Source organism: Verticillium nonalfalfae (assembly GCF_003724135.2).
Source record: "Verticillium nonalfalfae strain VnAa140/NRRL 66861 chromosome Unknown scaffold_76, whole genome shotgun sequence".
Lineage (NCBI taxonomy): Eukaryota > Fungi > Ascomycota > Sordariomycetes > Glomerellales > Plectosphaerellaceae > Verticillium > Verticillium nonalfalfae.
The window spans coordinates 4,771-17,954 of record NW_021167301.1 but is presented as its reverse complement, the minus strand read 5'-3'; the positions used below and the strand labels follow the sequence as shown (position 1 = coordinate 17,954).

General features: G+C 57.7%; 4 protein-coding genes across 4 annotated transcripts; 3 read left to right on the top strand and 1 right to left on the bottom strand.

The window, feature by feature from the left end:
• Nucleotides 1-741: 741 nt before the first annotated feature.
• Nucleotides 742-2,967, top strand: D7B24_008440 (uncharacterized protein; the record flags this gene model as incomplete). The annotated part of the gene is made up of 2 exons (XM_028642527.1): nt 742-967; nt 1,037-2,967. 2 exons carry the CDS (start codon nt 742-744, stop codon nt 2,965-2,967), a joined length of 2,157 nt encoding a protein of 718 aa, XP_028493642.1.
• Nucleotides 2,968-3,558: 591 nt separating this feature from the next.
• On the top strand, nt 3,559-6,816 carry ARP9 (Actin-like protein arp9 (SWI/SNF complex component arp9); the record flags this gene model as incomplete). Its single annotated transcript, XM_028642526.1, has 4 exons — nt 3,559-3,612; nt 3,871-4,681; nt 4,833-6,693; nt 6,771-6,816. 4 exons carry the CDS (start codon nt 3,559-3,561, stop codon nt 6,814-6,816), a joined length of 2,772 nt encoding a protein of 923 aa, XP_028493641.1.
• A 746-nt stretch (nt 6,817-7,562) lies between these two features.
• On the top strand, nt 7,563-8,028 carry D7B24_008438 (uncharacterized protein; the record flags this gene model as incomplete). Its single annotated transcript, XM_028642525.1, has 2 exons — nt 7,563-7,726; nt 7,776-8,028. The coding sequence occupies 2 exons, from the start codon at nt 7,563-7,565 to the stop codon at nt 8,026-8,028; spliced, it is 417 nt and encodes a 138-aa protein (XP_028493640.1).
• An 836-nt stretch (nt 8,029-8,864) lies between these two features.
• On the bottom strand, nt 8,865-12,018 carry D7B24_008437 (uncharacterized protein; the record flags this gene model as incomplete). Its single annotated transcript, XM_028642524.1, has 2 exons — nt 8,865-11,158; nt 11,253-12,018. 2 exons carry the CDS (start codon nt 12,016-12,018, stop codon nt 8,865-8,867), a joined length of 3,060 nt encoding a protein of 1,019 aa, XP_028493639.1.
• Between the last annotated feature and the right edge of the window lie 1,166 nt (nt 12,019-13,184).

The following is a 13,184-nucleotide window of genomic DNA, read 5'->3' as shown; positions in this document are numbered from 1 at the left end:
TGCGTCTTGTTGACCAAAGTAAGAATGACCAGCACAAAACCAAGGATCCGCTGGTGACCCTGCTTCTTTCGTCAGGCTTGCCAGGCCATGCAAGTCCACCTGGTTCATCCCCATCCGTCGTCCACTTACCCTACCTTACCTTACACCTACACATCGCGTCTCACGCAACCAACGGACTGCTGCCGGGTTCTTCCCGACATCTTCGAGTCTCTTTCCCTTCGCCAAGCAAATAAACCAGACCGTCAGCTGGAGTCCCAACTCAAGCCAGCTCGGATTGACGCCGTTCCCGCCGCCGGTTGCTGCTGCTCATCGACACAAGCGCTCTCACTGAAGACTGACCTGCCTACCTATCTACCCCAGAACCAGGACCCAGGCCCAACTCTTTGCTTTTGTTCCTTCGCTTCCTTTTCTCCCTCCCCTCCCCCAGTTTTGCTGTACCGTGCCGCAGTCAGCCTCTGTCGTCCAGCCAAGATATTCGACATTGCCGAGCTATGCTGCGCTGTCGGTGCGGAGGAGACAGGCTCGCTATCTCTTCCTACCATTGTCTCTCGACCTAAAGCAAAGGCCCAGCCCAAAGGCCCAAACCTGACCCTCCCTCGGACTCGCCGTCCGCCGTCTCCCATTCTCAACCTCTCCCCTCCTGGCGATTCTGCCTGCAGAGACGACGCTGGTGTTGCCGACTAAAACCACACATCGACTGCATCGTTTGGACGCCGGCTGGGCGACCGCAGTGCTGAGACCATGCAGCGCGTGTCTGCTTTGTTGCCTTCTTGGGGGGACCGGAGAAAATCCAATACCAGCACATCGACCAAGGCTTCCATAGAGAGACTGTCCAGCTCATCCGACAAACGACCCAAACCCCTGCAGCGCTTGTCAACGACTTCACGGATCGCTCGCGAGGACTTTTGGCCAGCCACCCTCGATCATGAGTGTGATCGGTCTGCGAGGATACTCAAGTCCTTCTGCTGTACGTTGTGATACACTGGCAAAGCGAGGCATGCCTGCCGCTACTGAACTTCGCTGACAAGTTTCCCAGCCGACGGATACCTCGCGCCTCTGCGGGACGACAACCATTCCATCACTTCCGCCAATTCCGCCAGCTCTGCCGAACCGCAGACCCCCATCCAGGTGTTCCAGAAGATCCCGACGCGCATCATACAAAATGCCGCTGGTATTGCCATCTTCACATGCATGCGCTCTGGTCTTTGGATGACTGGCTCGGGAGGCTCGGGCATCCTGATTGCGCGGAAGGCTGACGGCACCTGGTCGCCGCCCTCGGGCATTTTACTCCACACCCCCATCCTTAGCTTCATCATGGGAGTCGACATATACGACTGCGTCCTTGTCATCAACAACATGGCGGCCCTGGAATCGCTAATCACAAGGCCAAATGTTACACTTGGAGAAGACATTGGTCTCACTCGCGGACCTCTCGTCTCACTCGAGTCGACCGGCGACGACGTGCGATGGCGAGACTTTGACGGTACCGTTCTGACCTACCTCAAGGCCAGAGGTCAAGCCCAGACCGTCGACCTCAGTGGCTGCATCCTGAGGGAGAGGGGCAATGAGAATGAGAGATTCTATGGGAGCGAAGTGACGCCTATGCAGATTCTTGCAGGCAACGTCGCGCGACAGGTGGAAGAAACCCTACCTCTGACCGAGGTTCTGAAGGCCGCCGAAGGCCGCATCGATGCAGACCTCGCGATCATCAACCAGCTCTCAAGCCAGCCGGCCCCTGGTGACGCCATGATTGCCACACCCCGCGATTCGCCCGTATCGCCCACCGCGGCATTCGGCATGCCCAACGCCGCTGATCCAGACCCATTCGGCATCCTTGCCCTGGAGATGGCAGGATTGGAAATCCGCGAGGCCGGCACGCGTCTCAGACCAGGAAGCCGCCAGTTCGATTATTCACCCAGCCCGACTAGCCCTGCCTTTTCGAAATTCAGCCGGCAGAGTGTACAAGCATCCGCCACTGAGAGCAACAGGGGCAGCTACATGTCAACAAGGACAGAGACAACGAAGATGTCTGATGCTCATACACAGACTGATCTGGGCCAAACCCCCAGCACGACACCAACTCACAGCCAGAGTGAGGATGGACGGGATGCAGCGGCTGGTAACCAAGATACCCCACATAAGGAACCTGATGAGATCGACTACACCAAGATTGATCTTACACCGATCAGGAAGATTAGCGGCAGCCACTCGATCGAGAGCTGTCCCATGACGGACAGCGCCACGAGTACCGATGGACAATCGAGGACAGACGGTAGCACACTCGATGACGCAGCCACCAAGGCGTCGAGCATCTATGAGAAGGAGGAGATGGAGTCCCAGATGGGGAACGATGAGAACGACGACGACGCAGACGATGAGGATGATGAGAGCGAGGACGAAGAGGAGCCCATCATCTATGAAGTGGCGTCTCTGCAGCCGACAGCCCGCACAGCTATGATTGCGTCTCCCATTCAGGTCAAAGGTTCCCTTGTGACGATTCCCAAGCGGATTCCCCCGCCCCTTCCCACCAGAAGTCCCGCGCGGGCTTCGCGAGCGAGCAAGAGCGAGCTAGGCGATGTCAGCCACCTCGCAAGCCCACTGCACTCCAACTTCACCACCTCGCCGAGGCAATCCTACGACGCTGGTTGTGCAGGCAGCGAAGGCCGCGAGATTCCCTCCATCCTTGAAACTCCGGCAGTGGACGAACCTGTAGCCGCGACCCCATCCAGGGAGCAGGGCGATGAGGCCGTCGAGGTTGACAAGAGTCCGTTGTCCACCAAGACCTCACAAGAATTCCACGAGGCTAAGGAAGACCTCAGTCCTCAACCTGCGGCGCCTGGTGCCTTTCCCTCGGATGATGAGGTCGACGCTTTATTCCCACCCGTGAGGAACCCTAGGCGACAGTCAAAACCGGAGAAGGCGGCAGAGACCCAAGCCGTATCGCCCCGACCGGTTTCTGTGGCATGAGCACAGCCAGTGTACCTGGATGATGATGTAATCTTTTTCTTTTCTTTTTTTCTTTCTTTCTTTCTTTCTTCTCATCATTTCTTCGATGAAACACATCGGTACCCAGTTTCGCTGGTGCTGTGGTGGGATATGGATACTTCTGCATATATGGGCAGGAAGGAGTTTGGCATGTCCCATGTACGAATGGGCCATTGATGAGGCGTTTTTGGGCTTGGTATCCAGGGCACATATCCGGATGAATTGGCGATGTCAGCCAGGCTAGAGAACCTGAGCTTATCGTACGCATTAGTTTTGCCAGGATGGCGGCACGTGGCGGGGTAGACGCCCAGGACAGGGCCGTCATGCATTTCACATCTTGGGTCGCAAGCCACGGGCTTATGATAATGGAATGCTGGGACATTAGCCACGAAGACGATACTGAAAGAGTCTTTAGGAGCAGTACGATATCTACCTAACATAATTTCTTCCTCAACCAGAATTGACTTGGGAGCTCTTATGGCTGAATGACTGGACGAGGTGAGCGTGGTGAGTCGGGAGCTGACCTTCTCCGGCCTAGGTCCATGTAAGAAGGTCTTATATGACAATGCCACCATGTCAACGAGGTATCAACGAGGCACTGTTGACATGCTCATTGAACTTCGCCGCGTGAGTGTTCACATGGTCGCTGTCGTTGTCGTTCTTGTCGTTGTCGTCACGGCGATCTGGCAACGGGGCCTCGGGGGCGCCATGTGATCACCGCTTGGAGTGTAGACAGAGAGTCTCATAGAGAAAGAGCCATATGCATAGCAGTCGTCTTTTGCGTTCTGTCTTCTCCTCCATGCCTATCTTTCGCACCTTTGTCTAGGGTTCTTGTGAGCGAAATCACGAAGCGCCACACTTTCGCACCTTCACAAGCCACAGTAGCGCCTCACAGTGAACTTGGTCCGAGCGTCCAAAACGCCATCCCATTCGCCAATGACCATGCCCAGCAGGAACGCGTCAGGGAGCAGCTTCGACTTCAACACCTTCCTGGCGCCCCTCGCAGACCAGGACCAGGACCCGGATCAGGAACAAGATCGCGACCGAAGCTCCTACGCCCAGCAGCAGCTTCACCACTTCGGCCCTCGCCACATCGCCGAGCCTGGCTTGTCCAATCGTCGATTTCAATACCCGGATCCCACTGAGCAGAGTTGCGTGGCTGATTCTTTCGGCACCCCAATCCCCGTTCGCGATACACCCTCGCTTGTTGCGACAGCACCTGCCGCTTCCTATCCCGGCACTCCCTCGACCGAGAAGAAGCAGACGAAGAAGAGTCAGAGCAAGCAGGAGAGCAAGACAGCTCAAGGCCTCCACAAGGCACAAGACAAGCAGCGGCAGAAGCGCCAGGCGTCACAGCCCACCACCCCCGCTCCCAAGAAGCCGCCTTCCACCCCGGCGAAGAAGACCGTCACCATGTCGGGTCAAACGGGCAAGTTCCGGGATGACCAGATCCTCGTCATCTGCCCCGGAAGTCACACGACCATGGCCCAGCTCGGCTGCGGCGAGCTCACACCTCCGGCGCATCGCATCCCCACGCGCATGTTCAAGGACAGCGACAGCGACGAGTGGCGTCCTTACCACACCTACAAGCGCAGGAAGTCCCGTACCGACAACGCGCCTGCCTCTGGGGCCGAAGATGAGTACGAGTGGGTCGAGGACACGGATTCTGACGAGGGCGCTGTTTATCCCATTGTTGGTAAGTCTATCTATCCGTCCATTCGCCTCGCCTTGCGCATCGCGGCGCGCCGCTCCTGCCTGGCTTCCAGCGCGCGCGCCTGCCTGCCCTCTCTGGCTCGAGCCCGCCGAGGAACGAAAGACACAATGTGCTGACACGCCGAACCCGGCAGCTGGTCGCATTGTTAACATGAATGCCTTCCTCGCCTTCCTCGACCATGTTCACGGTCTGCTGACGACCACGTACCATAACACCCCGATTGTTCTCATGGTGTCCCCTCAGTGGGCTCGCCCCCATACCGAGATGATTGCCCGCTATATTTTCGAGAATACGCGCACGCCCGCTCTCTGCATGATCCACAGTGGCCTCGCAACAACCTATGGTGTTAGATGGACCAATGCTACCGTTGTCGACATTGGCTTCGAAAAGGTCGATGTGTCCTGCATCTACGAGGGTCGCGTAGTTGCTCACCGAATGCTGGGCAACTTCAACCCCGAACGGATCATTGCTGGCGGCGAGGTCTTCACCCGCAAGCTTGAAAGTTTGCTCAAGGACAAGGGCTTCACGTACGACATGGCTGAGCAGCTGAAGAAGAGTCCCATCGCCGAAGCTCTTCCCTACAACCCCGAGGCTGAAGCACGTATGGATCTTCCTACCGCCTCTACGGCTGGCGTCGCTGCAACTGCTGTCGTTGGTGATGCCGCTGCGGCAGCCATACCCGACGGCCCCAAGATTGATCCCTCCAAGCCCGTCGTCGAGGGTGGCGTTGATGATGATGCTGCTGCTGCCACCACCACGACCGGCGATAATGACGGCGTTCTCGATATTACTAGCATCGTCACCAGCGGCCAGACTCGCGAGTTCCTCGCCAAGAAGGAAAAGGAAAAGACCACCACCGGACCCGGCAAAGGGCGGAAGGGAAAGGCTCAGGAGGCCGAAACTGCCCGGCTGACCCGGCTCCCAAACTCGAAGCGAACCCACAACATCTTCCACTACGAGGAGGTCATCCAGGAGGAGCCCCAGCAGGAGCCAAAGCCCAACGGTGCATCCAAAGAAACCAATGCTCCCGTTGACGGCAACAGCAATGGTAACGACAAAGACGTCGACATGACTGACGAGCCCAAGACCGACAGCGCCGCCGCGCCCGTTTCCGCCGATGAAGCCAAGCCCTCTGAGCCCACGTCTGAGACGGCCGAGTCCAAGACGGACGCCGACGGCGTTGGGGTCAAGGCTGAAGCGGCCTCTGCCCCGCCGGCTCCCGAGTCCGTCGCTGCTGTGGCCCCCGAGATTCCTGAGGCCGACACTACGGTGGCCCTGAACGCGCAGCCTGTGAACAAACGCGTCCGTCGCGATATTGAGGTCGGCCTTGAGCGTTTCCTCTTCGTTAACCGCGACGAGGTTGACCGCATCGTCGGCACGATCTACCGCACCATTCAGGAGAGTGTCTACGAAATGTACATGCGCCCCGCCTGCTGGGACAACATTGTCATTGTTGGAGGCGGCGCCCGTCTGCGCGGCCTCCGCGAGAATATTTACCAGACCCTGCTGGCCCGTCACCTCGTCTCGCCCAGCACTGCCACCATGTTCACCTCGGAGCTTCCCTCCAACATGGCCACGCCTACCGGTACCGGATCGCAGACCCCCACCGGGTCCTTCACAGGTGCTCCTCATCAGCTCGGCCCCTCCGGCACCACGTCGTCCGGCGTCAACCCCCTGCTGCAGGCTGCTACCACCGCCTCCTCGTTCGGCCTCCCGCCTGGTGGACCTTCGACTCCGGGTGCCCCTGGCAGTGCCGCCGGCGATCCCAACAGCACCTCGGGCGGCCACTCGTACCACTTCCACAGCCAGACGCCCACGAGCATCAAGCTGGCACCCATGCCCAGCTACCTGACGCAGTGGACCAAGCACGGCTTCGAGGATGCCATGTTCCTCGGCTGCCTGGTGGCCGGTCGGCTCGCCTTCACCGTCCACAACCTGGACATGGCCAGCCTCGACGCCCAGCGCATGATGAGCCTGAATCGTATCGAGTACAAGTAAGTGTTCTCCCACCGTCTCTCTTCTGTCTCCCTCATGCTTCCTCTTGCCCTCAGTTGAACTAACCTGTCCGCAGCGAAATGGGCCCCAAGGGCATCCGCACCCACTCGATGCTCCAGTAAAGCGACGGATAGGGAAACGGAAGGAGACCGCCGGGGGCAGGCTTGGGTTTTATTCGGGTTGCTTCTGAGGAGTTCAGGGGATGAAAAATGGAGGGGGTTATCCGAGACGACGCCTCCGGGCGTTGAATGCTTTGCTTTTGTTGTTTTCAATGTCCGTTTCCTTTTTTTTTTTTGCTAATGATACCTAACTTGCATAGATGGTGCGTATCGTCATGGCCCGTGATGGAGCGGTGATGATGCCCAAGACACAAGTGAAGACAACAGCAGCAACTCATGGAGACAGATCATGCTTCATGGTTATGCGATGAATTTGTTTTGGTTTTAGCCCGGGTATCTCCTACGAAGGGTCATTTGTGCCATATGTGTGCCCATGTGCCATGATGAGAATGCCATCAAGAGAAACATGGAGCGCGTCAGAGGCATTGACGCTGCTGTATCCAGAAGCCAATCCGCAGCGCCAGCGTCGCACAGAGCGTTGCGTTCTCTCCCCCCGTGACTGTTAGCAATCCCCTCGGCGGACGGACGTTGGATGAGTGACAGGAGTCTTTCGACTGTTCGCCAGGCATCGTGATCGTGCAGCGCTGATCCCAACCAGCCTTAATCTTGAACTTTGGTGGTCGGAGTCGTGGACAGCGTGCTCGCGCCAGAGGCGGCATATGATCAAAGTGGAGTCTGGCCCGGAATCTTAGGCACACACACACATACACACAGAGGCAGGCAGTCAGTCTTCCCCAATTTTGAAGGACATGGTTACTTTTCAAACTTCCATCTCTCCCGCGCCATTCAGTTCTCGGCCTCACAGCATCTCTCAATCCCTCTCCATCGCCCACGCGCCCGACGTCAGCCCGACCTTGTGCCGCCAGGGCCAAGGACCTCGAGAGCACCTCGCCCCGTCCATTCGTTCGTGCGCGTAGGCGCCGTTCAGCAGAACACCCCCCCCTGACGTTGCGATGTTCCAGTAGGCCCCTCCTCGCCCGTCGTGAATCCCCTTCCTCTCTAGGCACGTCGGCTGACGATGCTGGCAGGACGTTCAGGAATCTCTCTGCAAGGACGCGCATCGGCGTGGGCATTGGCATCATCGGCTGGGGCCTTGCGGGCCACTACCTTGCCGACCGCGCAGAGGAGACGTACAAGGCCCCTGCCGAGGACAAGGCCGTCGTCGATCGCTACGTGCCGCGTGTGACGGTCGTCGACAGGCGTGAAGGACACTGAGTGAGCAGGCGCTGGCCGCAAATATATCTGGGGCCCGGGGGTTCTCATTTTGGCGGCCTCTGATACAATACATACATGTTCCTTCATCACACTCACGCCAAGGGTACTCGGATGTTGGGGATGATCATAGTTAACGCGAGTTGGATGCTCCTCGTCGTGGTTCTAACATCTACAACATAATCTATGCCGCCTGGATGCCTGCTGTCCTGCATTCTGAATGCGGCCCGCAACTGGTCAAATTCTGCCCCTTCCCCTTTTCTGACGTGTTTTTCTCATGCGCGCGTAACAAGTGAACCGAATAACAAGAATCAGAAAAACAATCATGCCTCCCTCACCGTGTCTGCTGCTTCAGACGTATGACAATGACCATCTGACACCAGACCGCACCAGCCGAGTTCCGTTGCTCTGCGCATACCTGCGCCCAAGTTTCGTAATCAGGGAAGGCCCCCGAGTATCGTGACAATCTCCCGAGCTACCGTTGCGGCCGCCCAAAGAGCCTCCCCAGTTTCTATCTGCAAGAAGTCTAATGCGGTGCCAACTCCACTCCCCTTCTATCATTGCGTGGTACCGCCCTCGGAGAAAAATGCATAGCAGGACCAAACCACCGCGTTCCCGGGCTTCTGATGCAAAACAACTCAGATCGCTGAGTACTGTGTACGACGGCCCGCGAGTCGTGTCAATTCGGGCCGTGACAACCCGTGGTGGCGCGTGAACGGCACAGAACAGGAGCATGAGATGGGAAGAGGGGAAAAGGAAAAGAAAAAGGAATAGGAAAACAGAAAAAGAAGACAAAACGCCGCCGAACAATGCAGTGAAATGGACAAAGCTGCCCATTGTCAAATCATACCTCCGCCGATGCCGCCGATGTTTGTTTGAACAGAAGGTATCCCTGGAGTGGCCACGACCTCTGGCACGGGCTTAAAAAGACCGGCCATGTCGAGCGTCAAATCCATGGCCCCAAAATCCTTGTCAATATCGCCGACCGAACCCAATTCTTCGCCTCGCGAGGCTCCATCTGACATGACCCAAGCCCTGACAGACTTTAATAGCTTGATGACGTTCGTAAACCGGGAATCAGGCGCCTGCTGAAGGTGCGCGGGCTGCGTGTGCTTCAGCAGAAACTTGGCCATCCAATAAAAATGGACGCCATCCCGCGAGAACCCATATCGTCTCGCGCTGCCTGGGCCAAGGTTGGGCGGAAATTGAGTGACCATGTCAGCGTCCCAATTCGACTTGAACTTGTCCAGAGCAACGCGAAACAGCGCGAGCACTTCCGGTGCCATTTGACAACCACCCTCAACAGGTATAGTACGCCCCGAAACGGTGCTTGGATCGAAGCGGTCCGCCACCATCCAGTCAGACAAGGGAGGCGTTCCGCAATTGACGAGGAAAGACGCATTGCCGGTCAGCTGCACTTTTCGCATTGACGACAAGATGCCGTGGATCAGGATGAATTTGCCATAGAGATTGGTGCTGCCCGGTTGAACCTGGTAAGAACTATGGAACAGAGTTCGCAAGACCTGGGCCATGATTGGCTGGGTACTGCGCTGCGTTCCATCCATGTTGCTTTCTCGTGCGAGGAGTGGGCCGTGAAGGCCAAGAGCAACCTCGCATTCTCGACTAGTCCGGGAGTCCCAGGCGGCATCATCTGATGGCAGAGGAATCTGCATGTCGAAGCTGTCCAGCTGCGAGTCCAGGTTGAAATAGAGTTCCAATGCCGCATGACAAAGAAAGATAATGTGCATCAAGCGAATCCGCTTCTCTTGCGCAACCCACATGTCCCAGTTGAAAGTGGAGACATCAAAGTTGTGCGGAGAAGAGTTGGTCTGGTGAAGTGGACTGACGAGGGGCGCTCCTGTGGACACCTGGAGCAAACCAAGATTGCGAGCACGATCCAGGACGACAGGAAAAGACTGGAAGCCGGTCTGACGCTGCGTCGGTGTGCCGTGCCACAGAAAGACAACCTGCATCAGCATGGCGGCCTGGAGCTCCTCGGTCGCTCTCTTGTCAAAGACCGTGCGTTCGTACGTCTCGGCGCCGGCGTAGGGGATTCCGAACGCTTCCGACATGAACTGAATGTCACGGATGAGAGCAGACCGCAGGAAATCCATCATTTGCCTTACGTGCTCGGCAGACACGCGATCCGAATAGCAAGCGCCAATGCAGCACATTCCTGCGAGTAAGCCGGTATACGAGTGAGCCACATTGAAGGTGGCGATGTGGAGGATGGGAAAATGCACGTGAAAGTGTGTGTACTTTTCCAAGAAATCCTTGATGTTGTCGGGAGAGAAGGTCAGGTTGAGGCCAGCGCTTTCGTGGGTAATGGAGGAGCCGTCAGGATAGAAGAAATTGAGAATTTGGTTGGATATGTAGGAAAAGGGATCAGGGACCGATGCCGGTAAGCCCCAAGACGTGAAAGTTGCTTCGGTCGGTTTCACGCCAGGAAAGGCTTCTGTTCTCGAAACGTCGGGATTAGGCTCTAGTTTGACTCCGATCTGCGTCTGACGATTATTAGGGGGGGGATTGTCATATGGGTGATTGGGTTGCGCACCGGGAGGGAACATCTGAGTCCAGTCAAGGCCTGGCTGCTGGTTCTGGTTGTTGCCGCCATACATGGGCATGCCGTTCTGGCCAGGAGGCATGTTGTAGTTGGGCAGCTGCTGGCCGAGACCAGGCTGCATCGGGTTCTGGACATCGCCACCGTAGCCCTGCTCGAAGTTGCCTCCGCGGGGGTTACCGGGCATGCCAGGGATGCCGCGCCTGTCCTGGCCGTTGCCATTCTCCATCCTGTTAAGACTGCTGGCGCGGGACAGCTGGTTCTGGTCGTTGGCGAGGTTGGCCATGCCCTCGGGCACCTGGGGCATCATGCCGAAAGGCTGCACGATGCCATCAGCCGACATGTTGTTCATGCCATTGAGGTGGTTCAGGTCTCCGTTGTCCTGGCCAAGAGCGGCCGCCTTCTGCTGGGCGGCGGCATTCTTCTTGACGTGGGCCTGGGGGTGAGACAAGTGGGTGGCACCGCTGGGGTTTCCGCGGCGGATAGAGCACTTCTGGAAGTGACGCTTGAGAATGTCGCTTCGGGAGAACGTATCGCGGCACAGAACACACATGTAAGGGCGGTCGCCCGTGTCTGGACGCGCCATGTCAGCATGGGGGACTCAACAAGGTCGAGACTCACTCGATTGAGGGATTCGCGGGGGGGGGGGGGGGGGATGTCCACTTACGACGCAGGAGGTGACGCTTCAGGTGCTTCGCGTGAAGGTACGTCTTGGTGCAGTGAGGGCACGGGAATTTACCATCGGCATCCTTCTGGGGGATGACGGTGCTCTTAGCAGTTCCTGAGCCAGCTTGGGGCGCCGTGGGACGGCCGGGCGCGCTGGGCAGAATGCCGCGGCGACCTTGCGAACCGACAACGTGAGTGGGCTGGTCGCCATCAGGCAGAGACTGCTGCATCATACCGCCAGGACCGTAGGGAGACTGCACACCGGGTTGCGGCATGACGCCTCCAGGAGGCATGGGACGCAGGTTGGGGGGCACTCGGCCGCCAATGGGGGCAGGTGCGATGGGCTGAGGGTGCGAGTGCGCCATGGTGCTCTGCGGCATCATGCCCGAGCTCGTCGCGTAGCCTTGAGGCGGAGGAGGATAGTTGGCCTGCATCTGGTAAGGAGCACCGCGACCGGCATGAGCGGCCTGGTTGGGATAACTGGCCATGCTGTTGCCGTTGGTGTTGCCGCCAGCGTTGGACGTGGGCGTGTTCGGCGTGGCGGGCGTACGCGGAGTGTGCGGGTTGCTGCCGTACATCTGGTTCATGGCGGCGGAGGGGTGAGGTTGAAGGGGCGGCAGAGTGTGATGGGGCATGGGAGAGTTCTGCTGCGAGTTGTGCTGGGAGAGTTGATGAGGCGTGACGGCAGGTGGGGGAGATGGGTACGATCCTCCATTTCCTGTACCGGACGAGTTTATACCATTGGTCGAGTACTGCGACGCGTCCATGGTTCCAACTTTTTGCGTTGCCGGCGGGAAAGTGGGTATGGTAGGGTTAGAGAAGAGAGACGCGTTCTGTTTTCGAACGTGGGTGCGCGGGGAGGGGAGAGGGGGGGGACTCTCTCCAAGTGGTACGGCGGCGGCGCGGAATAGACAATAGTCAAGATCTGCCTTTTGGTTCTTTGATCTCGGTTGTGTGCCGATGGAGAAGAAGAAAAAAAACAAGCAACTCGGCAAAAATAGTCGCGTCGTCGAGTGGAATCGAGTCGAGTCCAGATCGAAGCCGAAGGGAAAGAGGAGAAACGACGGAGCCGCAAGAAAGATGCAAGGGCAGGTCGGCGCGTGGGAATGTTTGTGAGTTCTGCGGTGGGAGCTTTTGTGGGATGAGGATCCAGTTGATCCCGTTCGGAAGAGGTTTTGGAGAGGGTCAAGAGTGGAGTCGATGGGGCGGGATTCCTTCTTATTCTCTCTCTGCGGCGACCTGTCAGGTACGGGCAGAAAGTGCGATGCTGGGAGCGAGGGAGGGGGTGGGAGGGGGTGGGATGGCAAGAGGTGAAAAAAATGGAGTCGATGTCAGGGATATGGGTGTGAGCGTGTGTGCGTGCGTGTGTGTGTATTCGACGCGCTCTCAAAGGACCGTGGTGTTGAAGTCCTTTCGAGAGATTTTTTTCACTCACTCTCTCTCTCTCTCTGATGATGCGGTGGAGGTGGAAGGGGACTGACTGGGACTACAGAAGTGGAGGAGGGAGGAGTGGAGACCTGGGCTTCTTATGGGAGCGTGGGAACACCGGTACACGGGCGGCTTCTGCGTCAGGGCAGCGGGCGGAACGAGGGTGGGATTTTTTTTCTGGCTCGCACCTTCGTGTCCAAGGGGGAAAGGGACCGAGATGAAGTACCATGTACCTGTACTTCTGGAGGGGCGACAAGGATGCAAATTTCGGAGCAGCCACGCCACGCGCGCACACAGTCCAGAGTGGAGCTGATGACGCTGGTCTCTGGCGAGGGTGTGAGTCCCTTGTCAGTTTTTTTTTTCGTACTGGGGGCCCTAGTGATGGTCGCTTTTGGAGATGGTGGTTGGGTAGGTTGGTCGAAAATGGGAGGGCGGAGAGGTGCCCGTTCTTTTTTTCCCCCTCTCTCATTCGCTTTCGATGCTCTGCCCTTTGTGGCTAATCGAA